This window comes from Mesoplodon mirus (assembly GCF_964341445.2).
Source record: "Mesoplodon mirus genome assembly, chromosome: 11".
Lineage (NCBI taxonomy): Eukaryota > Metazoa > Chordata > Mammalia > Artiodactyla > Ziphiidae > Mesoplodon > Mesoplodon mirus.
In genome coordinates, this window is record NC_138987.1 from 67,004,612 (window position 1) to 67,030,487 (window position 25,876).

A 25,876-nucleotide genomic window follows, 5' to 3' on the forward strand; every position below is an offset into this window, starting at 1 on the left:
TATTGATTATAGAAAAGAGATCTTTATCTTAGGTTGTTGGTATTTAAGGAGACCTAAAGAATGTAGTTTCTCAGGAGAGCTTTTTGTGATTGATGGATTTAGTAAAACAGCAGGCTGTGTGTGGAATTAGGAAATACTGTCACTAACATACTGCTTTTTACCAGCCCACCCGCCAACCACAACACCCTTTTTTTTTTGAGATGCCATAAATTCCAGTGCTAACTGTATTTCACAAATGATTTAGAAATGTTTGCCATCCCATCAGTCCAGTCTCAGGTATTTATTGGTGGTACTGTTTTGGATGCCAGGGATGGAGAGGAACAATGCTAGTCACATAGTGTTTGTTAAATGAATAAATGAATGGGCAAGCTGAATATAAAAGGATTCCTGTCCTTCATTTGTTTCTCACCAGATGCCTATTTTACTCCTCCTGTATATAAGACAATATTAAGGACCTGGAGTTGCCTAAAATATTATTGGTGGCCTCACTGAACTTACGGGACAACCCATGATACTGATTGGTACACAAATATCTGTAACACACAGCACAGAGTCTGAAGTGCTATCAGTAAGTAGGTCTTGGAGGTCGGAAGAACAAGATCAGTCTGGCTGGGGACCCAGGGAACACTTAGCAATAGGTGAGCTTTGACCTTGCCCTGGAGGATGAGTCAAAATGGTAACAGCAGGGGATGCTGGGGGAGGGCATCCCAGGCAGTGGGATTGGATTGTCTTGGGAAAAGGCCACAGAGGCAGGAAAGTACAGATTTTGAGGAGGGAGTTAAGTGATTGACTCAGTAGTATACAGAGTGCTGCTTGGGCTGGTGTTGGGAGCAGAGTGTGAGAGCATTTGAACTCCGCGGTGGAGGGGTCATGTCAAGTTTAAGAAAAGGTCGGAGAGAGTGAAAACAGAGAAAAGGCCCTGGAGCTGTCCTTCTGGATTCTCCTTCCTCCTTGCCATTCCCTCTTCTTCATGCTAAATCAGGTCGCTTCACACCCTAAACCATCCTGCCTGTCTTCACCGAATTACTGCTAAGGTACTGCTTTGACCATACTGTTCACACCTCTGTGGATTCACCAACCCCCTTCAGAATAAATTCTATACTACTTAGTTGGGGTTTCAAGGCTCTCCTCATCGGGCCCAGTCTTATTCTTCAGCTCAGTTACCCCATCATCCACTACCCTGGACTCCCTTCTCCACCGTCTTGGTCTCCTCATGCCCACCTCACCTGTGTGGGTCGCCTACCCCGTTACATCTTTCCTGATACTGTCCTTTCAGCCCAAATGTCCTCTCACTTCATCAGTGTCCATGAGAATCTCCAAAGCCCATTTTTTAAATTCTAAAAACTTAAACTTTTAGAAGATGGAAACCAAGTCTTTATTTTTATACCCATCAGTGCCTTACAGGTGCTAAACACCAAGCAAATTTTGAATGAATAAATAATTATCTTTCATTCCTTCTTTTCCTCCATTCCTAAATATGACCAAGAGTAACTATATCCCCCAGATAAAGAGGGCTTCCACTTGTATAATGCATTAGACCTTCTGAAGGTCATGCCATAGCAGTCCAGAGCACTGAATCTGGAGCCAGACTGCTGGGGTACCAACCATTGCTTTGCCAATTATCAGCTGTGTGACCTTCAGCAAGTTACTTAACCTCTCTGTGCCTCACTTTTCTCATCTGTAATATGGGGAGAATAAAGGTACCTACCTTATAAGCGTTTTTAGAAGGATTAAATAAGCTATTGGGCTGTCCAAAAAGTTCGTTTGGGTTTTGCCGTAACATCTTATGGAAAAACCCAAATGACCTTTTTGGCCAACCCAGTATTTGTAAAATGCTTAGAACAATGTCTGGCATGTAGTAGGAATTATATAATGTTTGTTTAGCTAAATAGATACACATTACATATATCTCCATATATATATTAGTGGTATAGATTATATACATATATATACACACATATGTAGTAAGTACTCAGTAAAGGTACAGTTGTACCCACACACAGGGACCATGTACAATTGGGTATCCACAACAACCTTGTAAGGCGAGCAGAAGTGTTAAATGACTCTCCACACCTAGTAACTGGTAGATCCATTCCTGGAACCATGTCTTCTAACTTCTGAGCCAGAAGTCAAAAAGTAGAATTTATACCCTTAATCCACTGATCCCCAACACATGGATAGTTTTCAGATACACCATGACTTCTTGACACTGAATATTGAAATTTACTATAGATACTTTAATTACTTTGATTTAAAGTACAAGAGTAGTGTCAGGTCCATTATATAGGGTCTGTCAGTAAGAAAAAAGTATATACAGTTTTTGTCCAAAGTTTTTGTATAGGATTTCACATGAGGTGAGAGGTACATGAGGTAAAGAGAGATTGGTAAGGGCAGAGGATTTGAACAAAGTCCAGCTTAATATTCCCTTTATTCTGACATCAATGATTTGCTAATACTCTGGCAATATTCAGGTGTCACAAAGAAATCCATGATGTGGTCACTTTCTACCTGACTATATTCTTCTTGCAGTTGAAGACAGAGCAGGGAAGATAAATTGAGTGTGTTCAATGGAGAATTATGCCTGAGGTTTTAGTAGAAAAGAATTCAAATAGGAAAATATGCTATTGGAGTACACTTAAATGGATATATGCCTATCATGTCATTTGGTATGCAAAGGCTTGTGTTTGCATTAAGCTGATGGAGAAGCTGTTATTTTCTTTGCAGTGTATATTCAAAAGCTTTCTTTTACTTCTCTGAAAAAGAGGACTGTCTGTTATTTTAAATACAAAACACACTTAACTTCTGTCAACAGCTTACATTTTAAATAATGTAGTTCGTACTGGCATTCATTGTCTGCAATTAGAGTTCTCGAGAAGCTTTTAGTTTTTTCTCTCCAACTTCTAAAATTCATTCATTGTAACTGTTGACATTTTGGAGAACAGTGGAAACCCTAAGTCAAATTGGAAAAACGGAACAAAGACATTACCTTTCTGGAAATTACTATTGAACCGGGTGGAGAATCCTCAGCTATTTTGCTGAAGCACATTGTGATGAAATATTTATACCCTCTTCTTGCTAGTGTTAGGTCAGATTCAAATGTTTTCCTTTTAAACCAGCCTACTTAACCAGAAGCGTCATGCTAGCAGCCAGCTCAGAATCCTTAGTCCCTAAAGCTTAGTTTGTGCAAATTACCTGCTTACAGTAGGCCTTAGCATTTTAGTAAAGCAAGACTCAGGAGTTCAGGTCTTTTCTTCAGGATGTATTTAAAAGCAAGATTTCTCAGTTACCCAGGTCTGTCTGGGATGCCTTTTCATCCAACTATAATGGGAGGCACGTGTTCTCATTTCTTCCTTCCTGTCAACTAGCAAGAAGACAGCCAAGCATGTGTGTGTGTGTGTGAGTGTGAGATTGTTTTTTTTCACCCTCTCATTTAAAGATGTAACTGGAACCAGGACCCAGACGGCCTGTGGGTTTGCTTCAGGCGGGGAATATAAACAGAGCCAAGCCTAGAAATGCCAGGTGTGCAGTGGATTCATTGACCTCGCTGTTTGCCCAGCTGCACGGGGACTCCCATTTCATTCCCCAGCTGCTTCCTAATGCTGTCTTATTTTTCTTTCAAACTGGAGTAGCCGACCAAACCACACCCCCAGACAGATTTGATAATTACTAAAAAGAGACAACTTTGCAGTTACACACAGCTCACAGAAAGCTGCCATGACTTTGTAGTTTGGCCCGCGCTTTGTTCTTGTTCAGCAGTGCCTTTGACGTAATTAGCTAGCTTATGATTTTAAGGAAAGACATCATCAGATTTTATGAAAACAAGTAAAGCTCTTCATTAACCCTGTGTTTTACTCTTCAAAATAGTCATCTTAAGAGTGTGTATTAAGTTGAACCATAAGTGCTGATTTTCTACCTTTTTCATATAACCTACAAAAAACAGCAATTTGGTTCAGCCTAAATAAATATATTTATTCCAGTGATGCTTCCAGTCTTCAAACTATTTTAAAACTCATCTTTTGAAATGAGAAAAATCAAGTTCCTTACTTTAAAACATTACATCAACTCTTTAACACAACTATTCCTTAGTTATAAAATTGGCTCTGAATAACAGTTATTTACAGATGAAATAAAATCCATTTTATGTGGAGGAGAATTTGACATAATTTTTGAGAATGTGCCAGTAGTTATTACTTGGGTGCTGAGTTCTGGTACCTCAAGGAACCTTGAGACATCAGTTGGCATCGGAGTCATCACACCTTTAATTTTTTTTAATTAAAGAATATTTAATTGAGGATTGATTATATATTTACAATATATATGGAAAGGATACATTACAAAATTTCATCTCATATATATTCCTAAATCTATCAAAATGCAAATTACCTGTATCATTTCTAAGAGAAGAAACAAGATACTCTATATATGAAGGGTTTTCAGCACAGCTTTATTTATAAAAAAGCAAGAAGTTGAAATATTCTAAAATGTTCAACAGTAGGGAATTAGGTAAGTAAGTTATGGCACAGTCATATAAAAAATATTATACAGCCCTTAAAATTATGTTTTACAAGACTATTTTGTGGTATAGGAAAATGTTGATATTTTTAAGTGGAAAAGGACATAGGAGATTAAAAATTGTAAATATAGTATGATCCAGATTTTTTAAAAGGAGAAATGATATGTGTCATTTTAAAATGAACAAGTGTGTGTGTGTGTGTGTGTGTGTGTGTGTGTGTGTGTGTGTGTATTTTCATAGGAAAAAGACTGGGTAGCTGTATACCAAAATCTTATGCTTTTTATTTTCTACTTGCTTTTTATTTTACTTTATTTTTTGTATCTGGTTTTCTACATTGAACATAAAGTATTACTTTGTGCTCATAAAAAGTTTTTTTTAACTACAACTATATATGAACCTTATATTTACATTTTGTATTTTGACAAGTACATTTTAAGCAATAAAGTACCTTTAGTAAGGGCTATATATTTATTTGGAGTTTTTTATAATTCCAAGGTTGGACTAAAATTTATCCATGCATAAGGGTTTATTCTGCAAATTAATAATGCAGAGGAGATTTTAGAGAAACACTTTTAAGTTTGAGGGAACTTTTTAAGTACACTGAAAGCACACACAAGACTCTGTAAATCATTTTCTTCATCACAGCCTGTCCCTAAGTGCCTCTTCCTGGCAGGTGAATTTGCATATTTCTGTTTGCTTTATGTAGAAGGAGTAGTATATACTTTATTTTACTAACAATCTGGCTCTCTGCCAGTTGGAAGGTGATATCTTTAACATATTATGTCATATAATGGTTTCCATTCACTTTCTGCGTTACAGACAGACATCTTTTAATAATGTGGGTCACATTTTCACAGGTGATGAAAACATACCATATGTATCATGCAGAGAGCATCAGCGCAGAGAGCAAGCTGAAAGAGGCTGAGAAACAAGAAGAGAAGCAAATTGGCAGATCCAGTGACCCAGTCTTTCATATTAGACTGGAAGAGAGACATCAGCGGCGAAGCTCTGTGAAGAAAATTGAAAAAATGAAGGAAAAAGTAAGTAAAAGACTGCAGAGCCTTTCTGTCCTCACTGGAGGTGACAAACCTAGGAACACTGATGCAACAGCTGATAGACACACATTGTAAATTACTGTGAAGTGACATGCATTTCCTCCCACGGGAATGAAACAATGTGTTAGAAACATAAAAATCATGTAATAACAGCTGGACCTCATTTAGTGGTGAATGCCAAGTATCCAATACACAATGTAGAGAACTTTGAATATTAACAAAGAGATTTCATTGCAAATGGCGCCCATATACGTTGTTGTTTTTCCTCATCCTGGGTAATTTTCATTTATTTAATTCAGATCGAAATGTACTTTTCTGAAAGGACTTCGAAGGTCATTTGTATATGTTGAATAAATTGTTTAGATGAATAGAAATTCATGTATGTGTCCCTGTCTTGTTTTAAAATGACTTTATTGTTTTCCCCAATGCCTGGATCTTCATTTCCAGAGACAAGCAAAGTATTCGGAAAACAAGCTAAAGTCGATTAAGGCACGGAATGAATATCTCCTAACCCTTGAAGCAACCAATGCCTCAGTTTTCAAGTATTATATTCATGATCTTTCAGATTTAATTGATGTAAGTACTTGAAGTTTTTATACTTTCCATACCAAGATGGAATTAGAAGTAATCTCATTTCCTTGATTCTAAAACACCATCATTTATTAAAACAATGTTGTTTTATGTAATTCTCAGGAAAAAAAATGCTGCCAATTAAACTGCACAGAATACTAAGACACAATAAATTGTAAGATGCATGTGAAACACTGTGCATCCTAAAACCGCTGAAAAATGAATTATGAAGTTCTGTGAAGCTGTGAGTATTTGGAAGACTCAGCTAGGAAGGGGGTCCAGGCATTTTCAAATGATGCAGTGGCACAGCCCTAACTGTGTTCATTGATTCAAAATATATTTATTGGACCCCTACTATTGTGAGATGCTGAGGCTCTGAGAAGCCATAGATAAACAGTTCTTACCCCCTGGAATTTAAAGTGGAAAAAAAAAATGTTAAGCAACTGACTACACAAATGATTGCTTTATGACAGTTGTGATCAATACTGTGAAGCAAAATAGGATACACAGAAACCACTTTTATTATCTAACTCTCTTTACTTTTATAGGATATGATATAAAAAAAGCACTAATTGGGCTCATTGAGAACTCTCCAAGTATATGTCTACTATTATATTTGCGCAGTGTTTACTGCCAGTATTCCCCAACTTTGACCCTCAGCATCACTCATTCTTTCATTCAGAAATCATCCACTGAGTAGCCCAGTCATTGTGCTAATACTGTAGGAGATGGCAAAAATAAAACAGACAAAAATCCTGTGTCCAAAAACGCCAAGATCTGCAAATAGAAGATAAAAAGTGATGTGTCATAAGGAAAGCACAGATAAAGTGTGAAGTTCAGAGAGTTATCTGCTGGAATTTTACTTGTATACTGCTTTGCAGTGATTGAATTCAACAGTTAGATAATAATATAAGATTATTTTCTATGGCTCATAGTGTCTGTCATAATTTAGTCATATAGTAGGTTAAAACAACTATTTTTATGGTGCATTAAGTCTCAGATATTTAGCTATTATTTTAGAGCCACAGTTTGGGACTTTTACAAAAGAATTGCTAAGAATTGTTACAAAAGATTTTTTAGTTCATTTTTAGTTCATTAACACTCTGATGTGACTTTTTCCTTTTATTTAAGTGTAAAAACAATTTAATCTCATATAATATCATAATTTCTTTATACAAAACCATTTAGTAATAAATAAAACCAGGGAAAACTTTTTTCTCTTTTCCTTTGTTACAAGTATTTCAACCAAGTAAGTAATCACTTAATTGTTTTAAATACGGAAGCTTTAAAAAAAATTTTTTTTTCTTCTAGCACTCTGATGAAATAAAAGGATTTTTTTCTGCTAGATTGCTGCTAGTTTTCCTGAATAAAAATAAAAAATTTTATGACCCCTGTTTTCAAACTCAGATCTGTAAGGATTCTGCAAAATGAATGGAATATAGAAGAACTAATTCTTGTAACAGCTCTGCTTGCTTTTTTTGTTTAGGGCTTTTTTTTTTTTTTTTTTTTTTTTTTTTTTGCGGTACGCGGCCTCTCACTGTTGTGGCCTCTCCCGTTGCGGAGCACAGGCTCCGGACGCACAGGCTCAGCGGCCATGGCTCACGGGCCCAGCCGCTCCGTGGCATGTGGGATCTCCCCGGACCGGGGCACGAACCCGTGTCCTCTGCATCGGCAGGCGGACTCTCAACCACTGCGCCACCAGGGAAGCCCTAGGGCTTATTTTAGTAGTGATTGGAGTACTTCGCTAAACCCAAGCCAATTTAACAAGAGGCCAGATAAGTCTCTGTATCTTGAAAAGTGCTTCTTTAATACCTACAAGGTACCAAGTACTATTCTTGATCATGGGGATCCAGCAGTGAACAAAACAGAGCGCTCACCTCCATGGAGTTTATGTACGAGTTGGGGAGACAAGCCATAAAAACATTTGCACATATATAATATATTATATGTATGTAATATATATGTACTATATTATATGCTTATATATTAAATATTTATATTTAATATGTATATAACATAACAGTAACTTACTGTTGTAGTAGTAACAGTGCCATGAAGAAAAATAAAACAGAGCTCTGGGGGTGCTTCTGTTGATGGCATGTCAGAAAAGCCTGATGTTTGAGCAGTGAAGTGAGCTGCAGAGCTATATTGATAATGGGGAAGGAATCCCTCATATAGAAGGACTGGCAAGGCTCCAGGTACAGAGGTGGAGGTGTGTTTGGCAAGTTCAAGATGCTCGAGAATAGCAAAGGAGGCCCGTATGGCTGGAGAGGAGCGAGGGAGGAAAAGGTTCTGGGAGAGAAGGAGGGGCAGGAGCCCAATCACTTAGGGGCCTTTGGGCGGGGAAAAGGGGTTAGCTTTTGCTCTAAGTTTGGTGTGAAGCCAGTGAAGGGTTGGAAGCAAGGAAGTGACATCACCTGATTTCCATTTTAAAGACTCACTCTGGCATCGGGGTGGAAAATAGACTGAGGTAGGTGAGGAGGACAAGTGTGAAAAAAGCGAGCTATATCGAGAGTCTTTTGCAATTGTCCCGGCCAGAGATGATGCTGGCTTGGACTGGCGTGGTAGCAATAGACCTGTGAGAAGTGGTTGAATTCCAAATATATTGAAAATAAAGCTAAAAGAAAATTGGGGTGGTGGGTTTAAAAAAAAAAAGGATAAAAGTGACTCCTAGGCTCAGGTCTTGAATAACTATAGGTTAATGACGTACACTTTACTGAGATAGGGACCCTGAAGAGGAGCAATAGTTCTGTTACATGTAGTATGACTGAGATACCTGTGGGGCACCTGTGTAGAGATGTACAGTAGCATCCTTGATACCATTAGTATATATAGGACAAGAAGAGCATGTCAGGATTATATGAGTCACCATCATGGCTGTGGATATTTATTGAACTCTTACTATGTGACAGGCACCTAGGTTTCTAAGCATAATTTCATCTAATCATCATAACCTTGTGAGGTAAATACTATTTTCTCTATTTTATAGATTAAAAGAACTGACGGAGGCTTAGCTAGCTGGGTAGCTTGCCAAACGTTACACAACTGTTATGTGTTAGGTTTCAAACTCAGACATTTTAACCTCCAGATCAAAATAATTCTGATATAAATAAATAGCTAAATATGCCAAGTATTTTCAATTTTTTTTTTTAGAAAGCTGGATTTTTTAAAGATCAGCCTTAAATTTAAAATGTAGATTGAGCGACGGCCGCAGCTGCAGCGGGACAGCCCGCCGGCGGCTCGGGGCCGCGCGCCGGGAACCTCGCGGGGCGGGCGGGCGCAGCACCCCCTGCCTGGCCGCCAGCGCCCCGGGGAGGCGGCCCGCGCGCGCGACGGGACCAGCAGCATGAGCAGCGGCTACAGCAGCCTGGAGGAGGACGACGAGGACGACTTCTTCAGGAGAGCGCCCCAGGGCAAGCCCCGCGCGGGCCAGCAAGCTTCCAGAAGTAGGAATGGACTAAAAATAGTTGGATTTCCCTGGTGGCTCAGTGGTTAAGAATCCACCTGCCAAGGCAGGGCACACAGGTTCGAGCCCTGGTCCGGGAAGAGCCCACATGCCGCGGAGCAACTAAGCCTGTGCGCCACAACTACTGAGCCTGCATGCCACAACTACTGAAGCCCGTGCGCCTAGAGCCCGTGCTCTGCAGGAAGAGAAGCCACTGCAATGAGAAGCCTGCGCCACCGCAATGAAAGAGTAGCCCCCGCTCTCAGCAACTAGAGAAAGTCCACGCATAGCAACGAAGACCCAACGCAGCCAAAAATAAATAAAATAAATGTAAATAATTCTCAAATGATACAACTTAAATATGAATTTTAAAAGAAATGTTATGAAATTGGTATGTTGTCATATTCAACAGAAATTGAGTACTCTTTTAGTGAAAAGCATATTCAAGTTCGTTGACCCACTTTTAAGGCAATCAGAATGTGAATATGTACATTCTAAAATGGCTGCTTATTTTGTAGGAATCCAACTTACATATACAGTGGTGATCCTAAAAACCATTAAGCTTGACCCTTCATGATGAAAAAGAAACGGATTATTATGCAAAGGCACCTAGAATCCTTTATGTTCCTGTGTGAGCCTATTTAGCAAAATACCTTTTATACTGAGCTAATAATTATTAGAAGGTATAATAATTATTATACCTCTAGTGAGAAAAAGTTAAGACAACATTTTTAATGCTGTCTTAAGGCACTTAAGACAGCATCAAAAACATTTTTTTTTTTTTTTTTTTTTTTTCTTTTTGCGGTATGCGGGCCTCTCACTGTTGTGGCCTCTCCCGTTGCGGAGCACAGGCTCCGGATGCGCAGGCCCAGCGGCCATGGCTCACGGGCCCAGCCGCTCCGCGGCATATGGGATCCTCCCAGACCGGGGCACGAACCCGTATCCCCTGCATCGGCAGGCGGACTCTCAACCACTGCGCCACCAGGGAGGCCCCAAAAACATTTTATATGTGAAATGACATGGAAGATACTAAATGTATCTTGATTAAATCAAAGCATTATAAATAGTCAAAGAATTCAAGTTGAGACCTTTTTTATACAAACTTCCAGTTTCTCTTGGCTTCTACTCAAGTCAGTATCTGTCGCTTTTCTTAACATTTTTCTGTCATACATGATGATGAATGGATCTATTGATATAAAAAAGTCATATAAATTTTCCATAGAATTTGTTTTAAAACTAGTCTTATTATAGAAGCAGTACATTTACATTGTAGAAATCTAGAAAATACTACAAATGAAAATAAAATCACATTCCTACCATCTGAGATCATCACTGTTAAAATGTAGACTTTTTCTGTGTCCACACACACATTTTTAGACCAGAGAGTATGAAATCACATTTTACATATAGCTTTTTAACTCCCTTTTTTCAGTCGTTCATCTCCCATCCTTCCATTTCAGAAAAATTTTATCTCGTCTAATAACTGCTACATTCCCATTTATGAACCCCCCCCAAAATGTTTCTCAGCTGGTATGTCTAGACTAGATCCAATTTAGTATCACACGTTGCATCTGTGTGATGTGTCCCTTTAGTCTTTTTTTATCCAGCCAAGTCCTTTGTTAAAGAGACAGTTGTTGAGGAGGCAGGAGTTCCTGAGAAAATCTCAGCTTCTCAATTTGTCTGATAATTTGTTGTGTTTTTATTTAGCCCATTTCTCTATCCCTTATATTTCCTACAAAGCAAACACTACATAAACGCTTTATGGATTCACGTTAAGCACTTTGCAATGGAATACACCATGGGTGGTATTGCTGTGTCTTATATAGGTATGTAACAACGTATGTTTGGCCCACTGATAGTGTTACTGAAATTGATCACTAGCTTATGGTGATATAGCTCTGATTCCTTCATCATATATAGTTAAGGTTTTTCCCTTGCAACAAACTATGGATATTCTAAAACCTCTTGAATTTGGATTTTATTAAATTGAAAATCTACTAATTTGGAACTCAGCAACATCTGGGCGATAATTTACTTTTGGTCAGCAAAATGCCTTCTTAGAGTACAAATTAATAATGTAAATTAAACAGGAATGATAATTTAAGAAAATATTTTCAGGGACTTCAGAGTATAATTTTACATATATATCACTGACACCCTATTTAATGGAATCCTCTTTTGTTAACGACTACAGGTCTAAAAACTAATACTTCAGCAATTTGATAGATTAGTTCAAGTCGTTCCTGTAGATTTGGAGGTGATCTAATGGTTTTTTTTAATTTAATAATTCCAATTTTATCTGTTTTAGATAAACTTCACCTTTACCTATCAATGTTAGTTTGGATACTCCAGATACTGAGTTATCTTTAGGGAGAAGGGAGGGGGTTGCAATTGGCAGGGTTAGAGGACTTATGAAATACCTGTAATATTTTATTTATTTAAAAGTATGCAGTTGTCCCTCGTATCCACAGGTAATTGGTTCCAGGAGCATCCTTCAAAATCCAAGGATGCTTAAGTCCTTTAAAGTCAGTCGGTCCTTCATATCCATGGATGTGGAACCTGCGGATATGGAGGGCTGACTGTATATATTTTGCACCTGTCTGAAAGTTTGGCATGTTTTATATTTAGAAACGGAAAAAGCAGAGAGTTATAAAAAATGATTAAAACCATGCCTTAAATATTTTAATCTGAAGTATACCAATGTACTTGAACTTGCTAATCTTTAAATTATTATTTATCTTTTTATACAGAATTTTGAATAGTCAGTCTTCCTATGTACAACCACACCCACTGTGTATTATCTATGATTTCTACTTTTAAGTTTTTTTTAACACACAAGAAAAAATATTTTGGATATATACAATGTTTTTACAGTCTTGCACAGTTGGCAATTGTGCCTAATTTGATAACAATTTTGTTTACTCTTAAATCTTCCAACAGCTCCTTTCTCAATTATTTTATCAGTTTATTTAATATTTAATTAAATTATAATAAATATAAATGGCACAGATATTATACAATGAGCTCTTTTTTATATATAAATTTATTTATTTTTGGTTGTGTTGGGTCTTCGTTGCTGCGTGTGAGCTTTCTCTAGTTGCGGAGAGCGGGGGCTACCCTTTGTTGCAGTGCGCGGGCTTCTCATTGCAGAGGCTTCTCTTGTTGCAGAGCACAGGCTCTAGGCACACGGGTTTCAGTAGTTGTGGCTCGCGGGCTCTAGAGCACAGGCTCAGTAGTTGTGGTGCACGGGCTTATTTGCTTCACGGCATGTGGGATCTTCCCAGACCAAGTCTCAAACCCATGTCTCCTGCATTGGCAGGCGGATTCTTAACCACTGAGCCACCGGGCAAGTCCCTGTACAATCAACTCTTGAAAGCATACAGACTAACTGTTTGAGCAGAAATGTACAGGAGTATTAGAGAGAGCCTATTAACTGTGTATATTCACAGTGCATTGGCATTGGTCACTATGCTTTAGAGCAGGATTGACAAACTTTCTCTATAAAAGGCCAGGTAGTAAATATTTTAGGCTTTGTGAGCCTTATAGTCTCTGTACCTACTCAACTCTAGTGCAGAAGTAGCCATAGTAAGTAAGCAAATGGATATGGTTATGTGGCAGTCAAACTTCATTTATCATATCAGGCCATGGGTTAGATTTTGTTCACAGGCTGCATAGTTGGCCAACCTCTGCTTTATAAAATGAACTGAGTATTAGTTAATCAAGAGTGTCACTTAAGCAGAAGATTGTTGAGATGGCTTTTCCTCTGTCTCTGAAGAAAGTTCTAAGTAAATTTTAGTTTGTAGAGTAACAGTCTCTTACTTTGGAATCAGGGGGGAAGTGAAGAAAGTTAATTTCACAGTGAGGTTTTTATTATGTCATTCTAAAAAATTAATATGAATTGCAAGTATTGGCCAAAGGAAATTTAATTGGTTTGGGAGAATAAAGGCATAATTATAGGGTAAAATAGATTGTAGTTTTGTAAATAACAGATTTTGTATCTGTTATCATTAAATATTCCCAACATTAAGTGCAGAAGAGACTATAACTATTATTCTGTAAAAATTAGGATGTATTACAACAAGAAGAAAGATCATATAGGCAACAAATATATTTGTGATTGAATGCTGAAATTTTCAAGTGATTATGATTTGCTAAGGGGAAAGAGTTGGGGAGAGTACAAGTCTTAATGCTAGGAATCTCTGATCTATAATCATATTCACTACTCTGTATATCTGAAATTCTTAAACCAACTGGTTTTAAGATTGCAGAACTGGTAATATAACCTCTTTCAGTCCAGTTCCACACCTACCCACCCTCAAAAGGTAGTCAGAGAAACAAAATCCCCAACAGTAAGATTCTATTAGTGCTTTATCCCTGAGCACCTGCCCTATAATAATAAAGTATTTGTCATCCTTACAATACAGTTTCACAGTCTCCAATTACTCCCTGTAAAAGTTTGCAGGTCACTTTGAAGCTTGAAGGATAAATCTTTGTTACTATTATGGAATATTGCCATAGAAAATCCCCTATTCCAGCTAATTTTCTTGGTAGAGATTTCTGTCATGTGTTTCATTAGCCATTTCTACAGAATAAGATTGAAGTTAGGTTACATCGTATACCGCATGCCATGTTTATTTTATCATTTCTAAATAATCAGTTATCCTTTTGTCTCTAGGGACATATTTTTAATTAAAAAGCATTTTATTCAGAGTTCAGATTTTTCTTAATTAGTTTGACTTTTCCCCCACTACATAATATTAGTATTAAAATTTATCCATGAAAACCTGCCAAATTTTAATATTGTAGTCTCCATTAGGCCTGAACTCTTATCAGGAAGATTATAAAGAGATGATGCTAGATGGGTTAGGACAGTGTAGTTATCATGTAAACTGATGTATGCATGTTTTTATCCCTTCATGGAAGAAAGGGTATTTAAAAACTGAAATGAGTTGGATGACCGAAGTGGCTGGCTTTAAACATTCCTTCCAGTGGAGATGCTGTGGGCCTTTGTTAAAGAAACTGCATCCACCTGGTTCCCACCCGCGGTATAGGCTGCACTTTCTCAGGCTCCAGTGCTCGCTTTTCCATCTTGGCTGTACCTTTGAATGTTGAAAGTTGCCTAAGGCATGATTCTTTGTTTTTATTTCTCTTGGTCCCTTGCCTTAAATACTATCTGATGGTTCCTAGATTTTTTTTCACCAGCCTTGATCATATTCCTGGGCTTCAGGTTTGCATATCCACTGCCTCCTGGACATCTCTAACCAGATGTCTGTAGACACCTTGAACATTTGCCCCTACTGTCATCATCATCCTTCACACATGTAACAACTTCTTCTTATCCATTGTTTACATCTCAGAAAATGGTACCACTTTCCACCCAGTTGCCCAAGCCAAAAACCCAGTTCTCTCATTCCCCACATATAAACGCATCAGCATATCTTATCATCTCTACATCCAAAATATCCCAAACCTTGGTATTTCTCACTACTTGCACTCTCAGTCTCTGAGACAAAGCCTCTTCATCTCTTGCCTGCACTTAGGAAGCAACAGCTTCCTAAGATGTCCAACTTAGCACTAAGACCTTCTAATCAATAATTCATTCTCTTCCCAAGCAACCAAAGTATTAAAAAAGATAAATCAGACCTGTAATCCCTATTTAAAACTCTCCATTAGAATAAAATCCAAACTGTTCACCAAGACGCTATGTGAACTGGCACCCACCTGCCACTCAGTGTCACCTCCTGCAACCTCCCCCTTAGTCACCATGCTTCAGGTACACAGGCCTTTCTCTTACCCAGACCCACTAAGCTTTTTCTTGCCTGGGGCCTTTCTCATTTTTGTCTAGAGCACTCTTTCTTCCAGAGCTTTACAATACTCCTCCTTTTCATTCACGTGGCACCTGGCTGCCTATATAAAAGAGCAATGCCCTTCCCCCAGCACTCCGTGTTCCGCTGACTTTTTTCTCCATAGCATGTATCACCTGACCTGTAGTAATTGAGGCTTGGTTTATTGTTCTCTCTCCTCTCTTGTGATTTGATTCAGGGTAGTTACAGAGATTTGGCCTGGGAAAAAATGAGTCCAGTAGCAGCTCCTCTGAAGGAAATAATTGCCCCTGTGGGTGGGAGCTGTATTAGGCAACAAAAGATTATTCAGCCTACTCATTGGCTCAGGCTATGCAACCTCTGTTCTCCTTCTCCTGTTTCCTACTTTGTATCCATTCGTATCACACCGATGTATCATTTTGACCTTTTCCATCCTAAAGAGAAACTCAAAACAAGTTTGGCTAAATGTTCAGCTGCAGTTAGAGTAGCAGCAAAAATTAAATTGTCAGCTGAGGACCATCAGGAACCCAGAGGTGAAAGCAGGTGTGTAAAAGTTGCCTGTAATTTAGACATACGGTTCAATTCCACAAGATGCCTCTGTCTCACAAAATGTGTTTGTGGCATCTTGCCTGAGGTACTGAATAGCTAGAGAAGAAATTAGTGAAGGACAAAGATACCTACACAGGAGAAATCAGCTTTCTTCCTTGACATCTACCGTAAAAGCTCTGAGAGTGTCTATTTCTGGTCTTTGAAAGCTACCCATGGTCATGTGAAAGCTGTATTTTGCAGTTCAGTTTGCTTGGGTTGCACTATTTTTCAGCAAGACTGAAAAGAAGGGTCAGACTGAGTCTTTCCACAATATCCATGGTTCTGGAATGGTCAAAGCCAAACTTATTTAAAGCCAGAGATAGGACCCACAAGAAAAGATCATGGAAGCTTCTCATACAGAGGCAGGAGTGATGAAGTTAAGACAGAATACGTCTGCAGGATTTCTTCCCTCTCCATTCTCATGACAGCCACTTAGTTCTGGAGTAACATACAGGCTTGGGGCTGCCCTCCAGCCACTTCCTGGGCTGCCCTGCAAATGACATTGGCTGTTACTGTTCTGGAAGCATGTATGTAGGACTTGTTTTCCATTATGGTAATCCCATCTAAGTCCAAACTTCTACCCCACTAGAGCTTCTCATGTCATGGAGTTTATTTCAAAAAAAAAAAAAAAAGTTGTCTCCCTGAACAGCTATGATCCAGTTATACCTGACACCCTGACATTATACCCACCAAGTATATTTGAACCAATCTCTCAGCCTTTGGGACAAGAAAAAGTATTTGTCACTGGCCTCAGTACCTAGGTTTCATCTTCATTTTTTTATACCGTTTCAACACTTTTGCCTAAGGAAATTAGCCTTACTGTGGTGATACAGACTGATGCCTAGTGGAATCTATCTTGGCAGCTCTTAGGATATTTAAAAAAAAAAAAAAATACAGCCTTCGACTTCTAACAATCTTTCCTTCCCCAGCTTTAATCCGTGATTTAATATATCCATTCAGAGTTTTTCATCCATCAGAACAACACTATTTTGTTTTCATGAAATATTTTATTGGTTTCTTATGTATTTTCATCATTAAATGCACTTGGGCACTTGGGTTATAATTCAGCTCTTTGTGTAGAAGCTGGCTCTTCGTATTGTCATTAATAATTCATAAGCTCCATAGAATTACTTTAGACCTTTTAACCAAGTATCTTGAATCTTAACGTATCCAGTGTCATTTTAGCTTCCAGTTTAGAAAAAAAAAAAATGACTCTGACAGGTCTTGCTGTCTCAGGAGACCTTGAATAAGAATTTTATTGCTGTTTCTTGTTTCTTTTAAAATTCTGGATGGTTAAAAAGCCTACAGTGTAGAAAAAGCTGCATATCACAAGTAACAAAATCATGCCAGTTACATGACCTCACAGACTGGAAAGTATTGGTAGAGGTCAGAGAAGGAAATTTTCCATCAAAGCTCATCACAGAAATCTACTAAGTTCTCAAAGGCCAGAAGACACCCAGGGAGGCCCCTGGGTTGATAACTAAGCCCACATGCATGCTTCTCCCCAAATTATTAGGAAACAACAGTGAAATAAGGGGTGTCTTACTGGGACCAGACCCACCAAATTTGCATGGCTGAACTGGGTGTGGAAACATGCACTGGTACTTTTGAAATCTTGACATTTACTCCCCAAAGAAGCCACACTTAGAAATTTGAGGAGTGAACTAAGTCTGGAAGTAATGAAAGTTTGGTATGTATTTTTCAGAGCTGTAATTCAAGTGGATAGTTGGGGTTGAATTTCTTTCTTTTTCTTCCTCTTTTTCCTTCATTCTTCTTCTCTTTTTTCCTTTCTCTTTTCAGTTGAAAATAGACTTGGTTTTTGTTGGGGGGAAGAAAAGGCTTTTCTCTGGGTTGTTTCCGCTCAATATCAATTTTCTATTAAGTGCCATTGGGATCAGTACTCATAAAGTAAAGGAGCTTGTGTGATCTGCTTCATTATAATCAAGTTGAATCTGCCTTCTTTCAGAATAGTAGGGTGTTTTGAAGCACTGGTACATCTCAAAGAAATGAGGCCATTTCCTTCACAAATTTATGTTTTCATAAGATGAGGTGTTATTGAAAGGATAATTTTTCAGTCCCTCTGAGGTATATAAAGCTGCTACACAGAACCATTATGGATTTTGAGGAGTAAGAGGAATAATAAAAGAGGACTTTGCTCATCTGAGGCTAGAATTTTTTAATTAACTGAAAATCAGTCTCTGTATTTGAGTGCAGCTGATTCCACCGGAAATGTATTAATGCAGAGACTGATTGCTGCATCTCCCAACTGTGTTTTGCTTATATTTGTAATTGTGATGTGGCAGCTACTGTCTGCTTTTTTAAATCAAGTAATCTTTAATGAAGTCGATTCTCTGGCCTGTTTGGAGAAATGGCACCCCTAAAGGACAGAGTTCAAGACCCTTTTACTTGATTGTTTTAGTGCAGTGCTTCTCAAACTTTAGTGTGTATATGAATCAACGTGCGTATTTCTTTTTTAACTTCAGATTCTAATTCAGTGGGTCAGGGGTGGGGCCCAAGAGTCTGCATTTGCTGCTGATCCACAGACCACACTTTGAAAACCAAGATTTTGTAATATGTTTATGTAAAAATCCCAAACTTAAGCATTATGAAATTGGAGGGTGAGGGTGGAATTTAATGTGTTATAAGGACAGGTCAGTGATTAAATCTGTTCCTTCATAAAACATAAGACAAGTTGTGTCCTTTGCACCCTTCTACTACTCTTTTAGTAGCAAACTGATGAACAACTTATACTTGAATTCCTTGAGAATGGAGATTATATTTTACTGTGTTCCAGTTTTCATATTCCTGGAGCCTAGCAAATGCCCAGGCATCTACAGATGGCCAATTAGTGAGCTGAGTTGAATTGAATCAAATTGAATTGATTGAACTTCATTAGAACAACATAGGAATGACCTGATTTTGTACCTTTAAAACTACTTGTTTTCTCTTTAAGAGATTTATATTGCTTTTATGTACAAATTTAAAATTCTGTCAGTAATTTATAACTGACTAGTATCCAGAGTTACGTTGTTTTTAAAATTATATTCTCTTAAAATGCAATATGGGGCTTCCCTGGTGGCGCAGTGGTTGAGAATCTGCCTGCCAATGCAGAGGACACGAGTTCGAGCCCCGGTCTGGGAAGATCCCACATGCTGCGGAGCAACTGGGCCCGTGAGCCACAACTACTGAGCCTGCGCATCTGGAGCTTGTGCTCCGCAACAAGAGAGGCCGCGATAGTGAGAGGCCCGCGCACCGCGATGAAGAGTGGCCCCACTTGCCGCAACTAGAGAAAGCCCTTGCCCAGAAAACGAAGACCCAACACAGCCAAAAATAAATAAATAGATAAATTAAAAAAAAATTGGCAGAGGAACCAAATAGACATTTTAAAAAAAAAATGCAATATGAATAAATAAGTACAAATTAAAGATAGTGAAGATTGAAGCCCAAAGCCCTTGTATTCCTAGGAATACTAAACAAAATTCTATCTCTGTTAAAAGGACTTTGGCAGTCATTTCTTACTGAAAAATTTTATTCTAGAGATAAGAAAGAAGGCATTCCTGGGCTATTTTGGCAGATTGAAACGTGTTTTCCCCATTTCTGAAAGAGTACAGATTATTGTTGTCTTCGGTAAATTATACAAACATCAAAATATTACAGTTAGTATGTTTGCATCCTAGAAGGATTTCAGTAGATCATTGTGTCAATCTCAGTATGCATGAACAAACTTGAAAGCTATTTTTTCATTATTTCTTTTCTGTATTTGATTTTGCTTCTTTTATTTTTTAATAGCTTTATTGAGATATTATTCACATACCATACATTTAACCCATTAAAAATCCACAGTTGGCTTTTATTTTATCCACAGTGTTGTGTATATGTTGCCACAATCCATTTTAGAACATTTTCATCACTCCGAAAAATCCTCTACCCCTTAGCCATCACTTCCTAATTCCTTCATCCCCCAGCCCTAGGCAACCACTAATCTACCTTCTCTCTCTATAAATTTGCCTGTTCTGAATATTCATATAAATGGAGTCATACAATGTGTGGCTGACCCATGTTGTAGCATGTAACAGTACTTCATTCCTTTTTATGGCTGAAAATGTTTTGTTTATTGATTTATTGATGGATACTTAGTTTCCACTTTTCAGCTATTAATAATACTGCTAGAAACATTCATGTACAAGTTTTATCCCTTTTTTATATATTCCTAGGAATGGAATTGCCAAGTCCTATGTTTTATCTCTTTTTTATATATTCCTAGGAATGGAATTGCCAAGTCATATGTTTAACCTTTTGACAAACTGCCAGACTCTTTTCCAAAGTGACTGCAACATTTTACATTCCTATCTGCAGTGTATGAGGTTTCCAGTTTCTCCACATCTTCCCCAATCCTTGTTATTACCTGTCTTTTTTATTTTAACCATCCTAGTGGTATCACATCATGGTTTTGATTTACATTTCCCTGATGACAAATGATGTTGAGCATCTTTTCATATGCTTATCGACAATTTGTATATATATTTTTTAAGAAATACCTAGCAGATCCATTGCCCATTTTTTTAATTGGGCTATATGTCTATTTATTATTGAGTTGCCAGAGTTCTTTATATATTCTAGATACAAATTCCTTATCAGATAACATGATTTGCAAAATATTTTTCCCATGATGTGGGTTATCTTTTTACTTGATAGTGCCCTTTGAGGCACAAAAGTCTTCAAATTCGATGAAACCCAATTTATTTTTTCTTTTGTTGCTGTGCTTTTGATACTATATCCAAAAAACCAGTGCCTAATGCAAGGTAATGAAGGTTTGCTCCTAAGAATTTTATGGTTCTAGCTGTCACATTTAAGTCGTGATCCATTTTGAGTTAATTTTTATATGTGGTGTTCTTTTACTTTTTAAGTGCTGTGATCTTGGCTACCATGCAAGTCTAAACAGAGCCCTGAGAACATATCTCTCTGCGGAGTATAACCTTGAAACCTCCAGACACGAAGGCTTAGACATTATTGAGAATGCAGTTGACAATTTGGAGCCCAGGAGTGATAAGCAGAGATTCATGGAGATGTACCCTGCTGCATTCTGTCCACCAATGAAGTTTGAGTTTCAGTCTCACATGGGTGATGAGGTCAGTAATTGATTATTTTAAAACTAATGAATTGTCTCTTAACTTATATTACTCTTCCCCTGCTGTACCCAGCAGTTGTAAAAATTCCCAGTTGTCTTCTCATGGCTGCCTTTGCATGGGATCTTAGTACAATACTCTCAACTATCAGCCACTACCACCTTTTAAAGCAACGGCCAAACACTCTAATGCCTCCAGAGGCCAAAGAAATAGAGGTGCAGATTCACCTGGGTGTAAGCACTTAACTGTTGTAGGATAGTTAAAGAATTCTTTCTCCACCTCAAGACATTCAAATTTAAGTTCAAAACAAAGCATTTTGTTGGCCCAATAGAATCTGTCTGAAGACTTCTTATAATCCTGATTTAAAGATCTCTGTAAAGAAAAATAATTATAAATGGCAGGAAAATGGAAGAGAGGAAAAAAGATACAAACCATTTTTTTAAGACTCAAGTTATCTCCAAACTGGTAAAACGAGCATTAGAAAGGCTGTATTATATCTTAGGTTTTTTATATGAGTTTAGCTTTCTATCCTATTTTATGCAAGGGAAAAACTCCATTTAAACCATTTATGAGTTACAGTGGTATATTTATTGTCTGTGAACAGGGGGAAACAAGAAGAACCAATAATGGAGCATGCTCTATAGCACTTGGTGTCCCAGCTATACAAAACAGTACTCATAGATTAAAAACTCAATTTTAGCTTATTGTGGTGACAGTATATTTTTTAAAATAGACATACTTATAATTTCCATGGCAGATTTCTTCTTAATGTCATATTTTCTCTGAAACACCTAATGTTAAGACTTATAAGATGTATATGTATGTACCTGATATATTTCTAACCTAATTTTATTTTTGCTTGATTTGATAGAGTGAATTACTTGATTAAAAATGGTAAGCAATCTTTATGCCAATAGCACATGAATTTGACAGGCGAGTGGCTTATCCCACCCAGAGTTACGTTTCTAAAACCGAATGGTTTTAATCTTTCAGTTATGGATGGATGTGTTAAACACAGAATGATAAAATGTCACAAACAAGTGATTTCAGTTGGGTTAAAAGTTGTTACTTTTTTTTTTTTTTCCCGATACGCGGGCCTCTCACTGTTGTGGCCTCTCCCGTTGCGGAGCACAGGCTCCGGACGCACAGGCTCAGCGGCCACGGCTCACGGGCCCAGCCGCTCCACAGCATGTGAGATCTTTCCGGACCGGGGCACGAACCCGTGTCCCCCGCATCGGCAGGCAGACTCTCAACCACTGCGCCACCAGGGAAGCCCATTTTTTTTAACTATTATTATTTTAATATAGTAAGTCTCTTGCCCTTTTATGTGGCCAGTTCTGCCAGGAAGCAATAATCTTTATGATGTCTTGGAGGCTCCATAAAAGGAAACTCTCATTTGCTGAGACCATTTCTGTGATGGAAAGATGAAAAGAAATTGTTCATTTCTAGTCTGATTTTAATATAATTAAAAGGCTCTAATTTTGACCTTATCCATAATTGAGATCATGGCCAAGATATCTTTCTACCAAAGCCTAAGACAAGTGGCTTCCTCAGTTTCATAGTGAATCACATGATTTGGCTGAAAATTGGCAAGACAGGCCGTGGTTGAAGATACAGAAAACCGTTATTCACTTTTTCTGAGTTTTCACTGTGTGCCAGGCAGCGTTCTAAGTGCATTATGTACATCATCCCATTTCATCCCCACCACAGCCCTATGGCATAGGTACTCTTACTATCCCCATTTTACAGATAAGGAAACTGAGGTTTAGTAACTTACTGTAGTCACCCAGCTGACTGTAACCAGCAGGCTCTGCTGCCTGCCCTACTTTGGCCTGCATGACCGTACACTTGGATCACCCGTCACACTCTGTGCAATAACTTATTCCACAGGTAGACAGCAGCATCAGAGCTCCATCTCCAGCAACCGCCACATTCTTAGAGGAATGCTTCCTACCGCTGCTTTTTTCCCAGTCATATCCAGGCCAGGCAGCTGCATTCTGCTCTTGCCACTTACATAACAAGTTCATATTTAAGATTGAAGTTTTGAGGTGGCTGTTAAAAGTAAAATACGTAATTGGAATCTTGAGGGGATCCGCCTGATTCATGCAGCCTTTAAATGGGAGAACTGTGTACCTGGAGGCTGGATGGATGGCTCCCTGTTGTAACTGTGGTTTCTGATTCCCCATCAGGTGTGTCAGGTCAGCGCGCAGCAGCCGGTCCAGGCAGAGCTTATGCTCAGGTACCAGCAGCTGCAGTCCCGACTGGCCACGCTCAAGATTGAGAATGAGGAGGTGAGCATGCTTTCTGCCCTCACAAGTAAAATGAATTCTAATGTAAACTGGAAGACAGTTTCACACGACCCTAGGGAATTTAACATTGTAACTGCAATCTCTTCATCCTGCATTTTCAGCTAAATCAGAGTTCCTGAAGTACTCCTTGTAGAAGATAAATGCAAAGGTTCTATATTCTACCATAAATGAATACTTTACCAGGGATTCACTGCATACGCCTGTAAACACACCTTTTATTCTTAAATTCTTAAATACTGAAAGTAGTTCCCAGTAGATTATCAAATTCAACATATGTGTTCAAGAATCTACATGAATGTATGGAAAGAAATGTCTGACATGTTAATTTAATCCTAACTTTTGAAATTAGTCCCTTTTTATGCTTTTTTTGTAGTTTCTAGATTTTTGGTACTGAATATGGCATTACTGATATAATTATGAGTACAAAAATCATAGTACTTGAATGGGAATATAAAACTGTTTATTTGCTGACATTACTGGATTTAAATGGATAGAACGTAAAATGTGAATTATAAATGTATGTTGAGCCAGAAAGCAGTGGTACAATTCAGCTGCCTGTTTCTGAAATTGATTTATTGGGTCCATGTTCTACTTAATAAAAATAGGAACCACAAATGTTTCTTGTGTTAGTCAAGGCACTCAAATGTAATTTACAGGAACCCAAATCATACTTAGTCAAGTCACAAAGTTTACGTGTTGGTCAATGTTTGCAGTAGCCTCAGTGGTGATTGGATCTGTGTCCAGATGATAGTTATCAGGAATCTCTTTTCATCACTTTGAAGTGGTATCTTAATGTGTGTTGGTAGGAAGTCTCTCCCCATATCCTGTATTGGGAGATCCAGGACTACATGGTCCCTACAGTTTACCATCTCACCTCGTCCCAGCATCCTTATCTCTGACATAAGATCTTCAATTGGCCTGACTTAAGTCATGCATACTTTTGGACCAACTATTACAGCCAGGAAATGGGATTTTTTCATTGGCCAGCTTAGATTCTGTGCCCATTCATAGAACCGTTTGATTGACAGCCCCAGCAGAAATACGTATTTCTAGAGACAAACAATTTCCAAAAGAAGAAGTGTGGGACAGAAAGGAAAAAAACAACAATTTTCCCTTGATAAAATAAATGGTCAAAATTCACTTTAGTACCCTCTTTTATTCTGATTCCACTTGAGATGTTTTGAATTATGTGAATGTGTGTTTGTTTCTGTTAAGAAAGAGTGTCATGTTTCTAGACCAGTATAGTTTGGTGAAAACCCATTGCAGCCTTTCTGGTTTCTGGTCTTTCTGGAAGAACCAAACCACCCCTTATTCAAACATGTGTATATAAGATGCAACCAATGTGATTAAGATTTCAGTGTAAAGTCCCACTAATGAAACTTTCCGAAGGAAAGCTGTTGCTCTCTTTGAGGTGTTTTTAGAGCTTAGGGTTTTGGCAAGGCATCACAAAACACTCACTTAATGCAGTTTACTGGATCCTGTTAGACCTAGGGTTTGTATGCCTAGTGACTTCCAATTTTTTTTCATGCATATGCTCTCGCAGTTTTATTTGGAAACAGTCTCTAAACTCTAGGAAAATAGTGTATTATACACAAGGTCAAGACTGGCAGCCCACAGACCTGTTTGGTTTGGCTCACACAATTTGGGCCTGTTAAAAACAGGAAAGTGTGGGAACTCTGGCCCCTGTGTTGCTTCATGAAGGGAAAGGCTGGGGTACTCGAATTCCACTTTGCCATAGTCGTTCAGCTCCTGATTTTCTTACATTGGACTAGTCCATTTATGTAACCTGTCTGGCCTCTGCAGCCCTTTGAGTTTGTGACCCGAGTCTTCCTCTTTGGGCATAATGTGGAGAAGCACAGTATCTTTATAAACTGATAGGGCAGACAGTGCTTTCTGAGGGCTAGTTTTTTAAAATTTACTGTAGAAACGAATGAATTGGATTGTCCTGATGTTTCTTCTGAGCATGACAAGTGGTTTATGATTCTTGGGTATGGAACAGATTCACTGTAGTAGAATGGGATTCCCAAGGAAAGTAAGATTTAAATTGGATTTGTGGCAACCAGTAGACTTCATAGGTATAGAAAGAGGGAAAGAGGTTTTAATATATTTCAAGGTTGGAGAATAGAGCAGTTTGGTTATCACCCAGGCCCTCCTTGGGGATGAGCTGAAGGTGAAGCTGAAATCGTGTGACGAGAGGCATTGAGAACAAACTTAAGGAGTTTTGATGCTGTGGGTCTGTTCATTTCAGTAAAATAAATATTTATTGAGCAACTTCTACATTCCACATATTTTGCCAGGTGTGGAAAGTACAGAGATGAATAAGTTACAGTTAGCGGGTGTCTAGTGGAGAAGCAGTCTATAACAAGTCATTTATACAATGTGAAAAATAAGAGACCTAACTTGGGAACAACATAGCAATCATTGCTGATTTGGAGCCCCTGTGTAGCA

General features: G+C 38.2%; 1 protein-coding gene across 1 annotated transcript in view; it reads left to right on the top strand.

The window, feature by feature from the left end:
• SRGAP1 (SLIT-ROBO Rho GTPase activating protein 1) overlaps positions 1–25,876 on the top strand; it is a 280,442-nt gene that overhangs the window by 178,380 nt on the left and 76,186 nt on the right. Inside the window, exons 5-8 of the mRNA XM_082635779.1 lie at positions 5,371–5,553; positions 6,016–6,144; positions 20,901–21,122; positions 23,309–23,410. Of these exons, the coding sequence (XP_082491905.1) occupies positions 5,371–5,553; positions 6,016–6,144; positions 20,901–21,122; positions 23,309–23,410 (636 nt within the window). The remainder of the gene's footprint in view (positions 1–5,370; positions 5,554–6,015; positions 6,145–20,900; positions 21,123–23,308; positions 23,411–25,876) is intronic.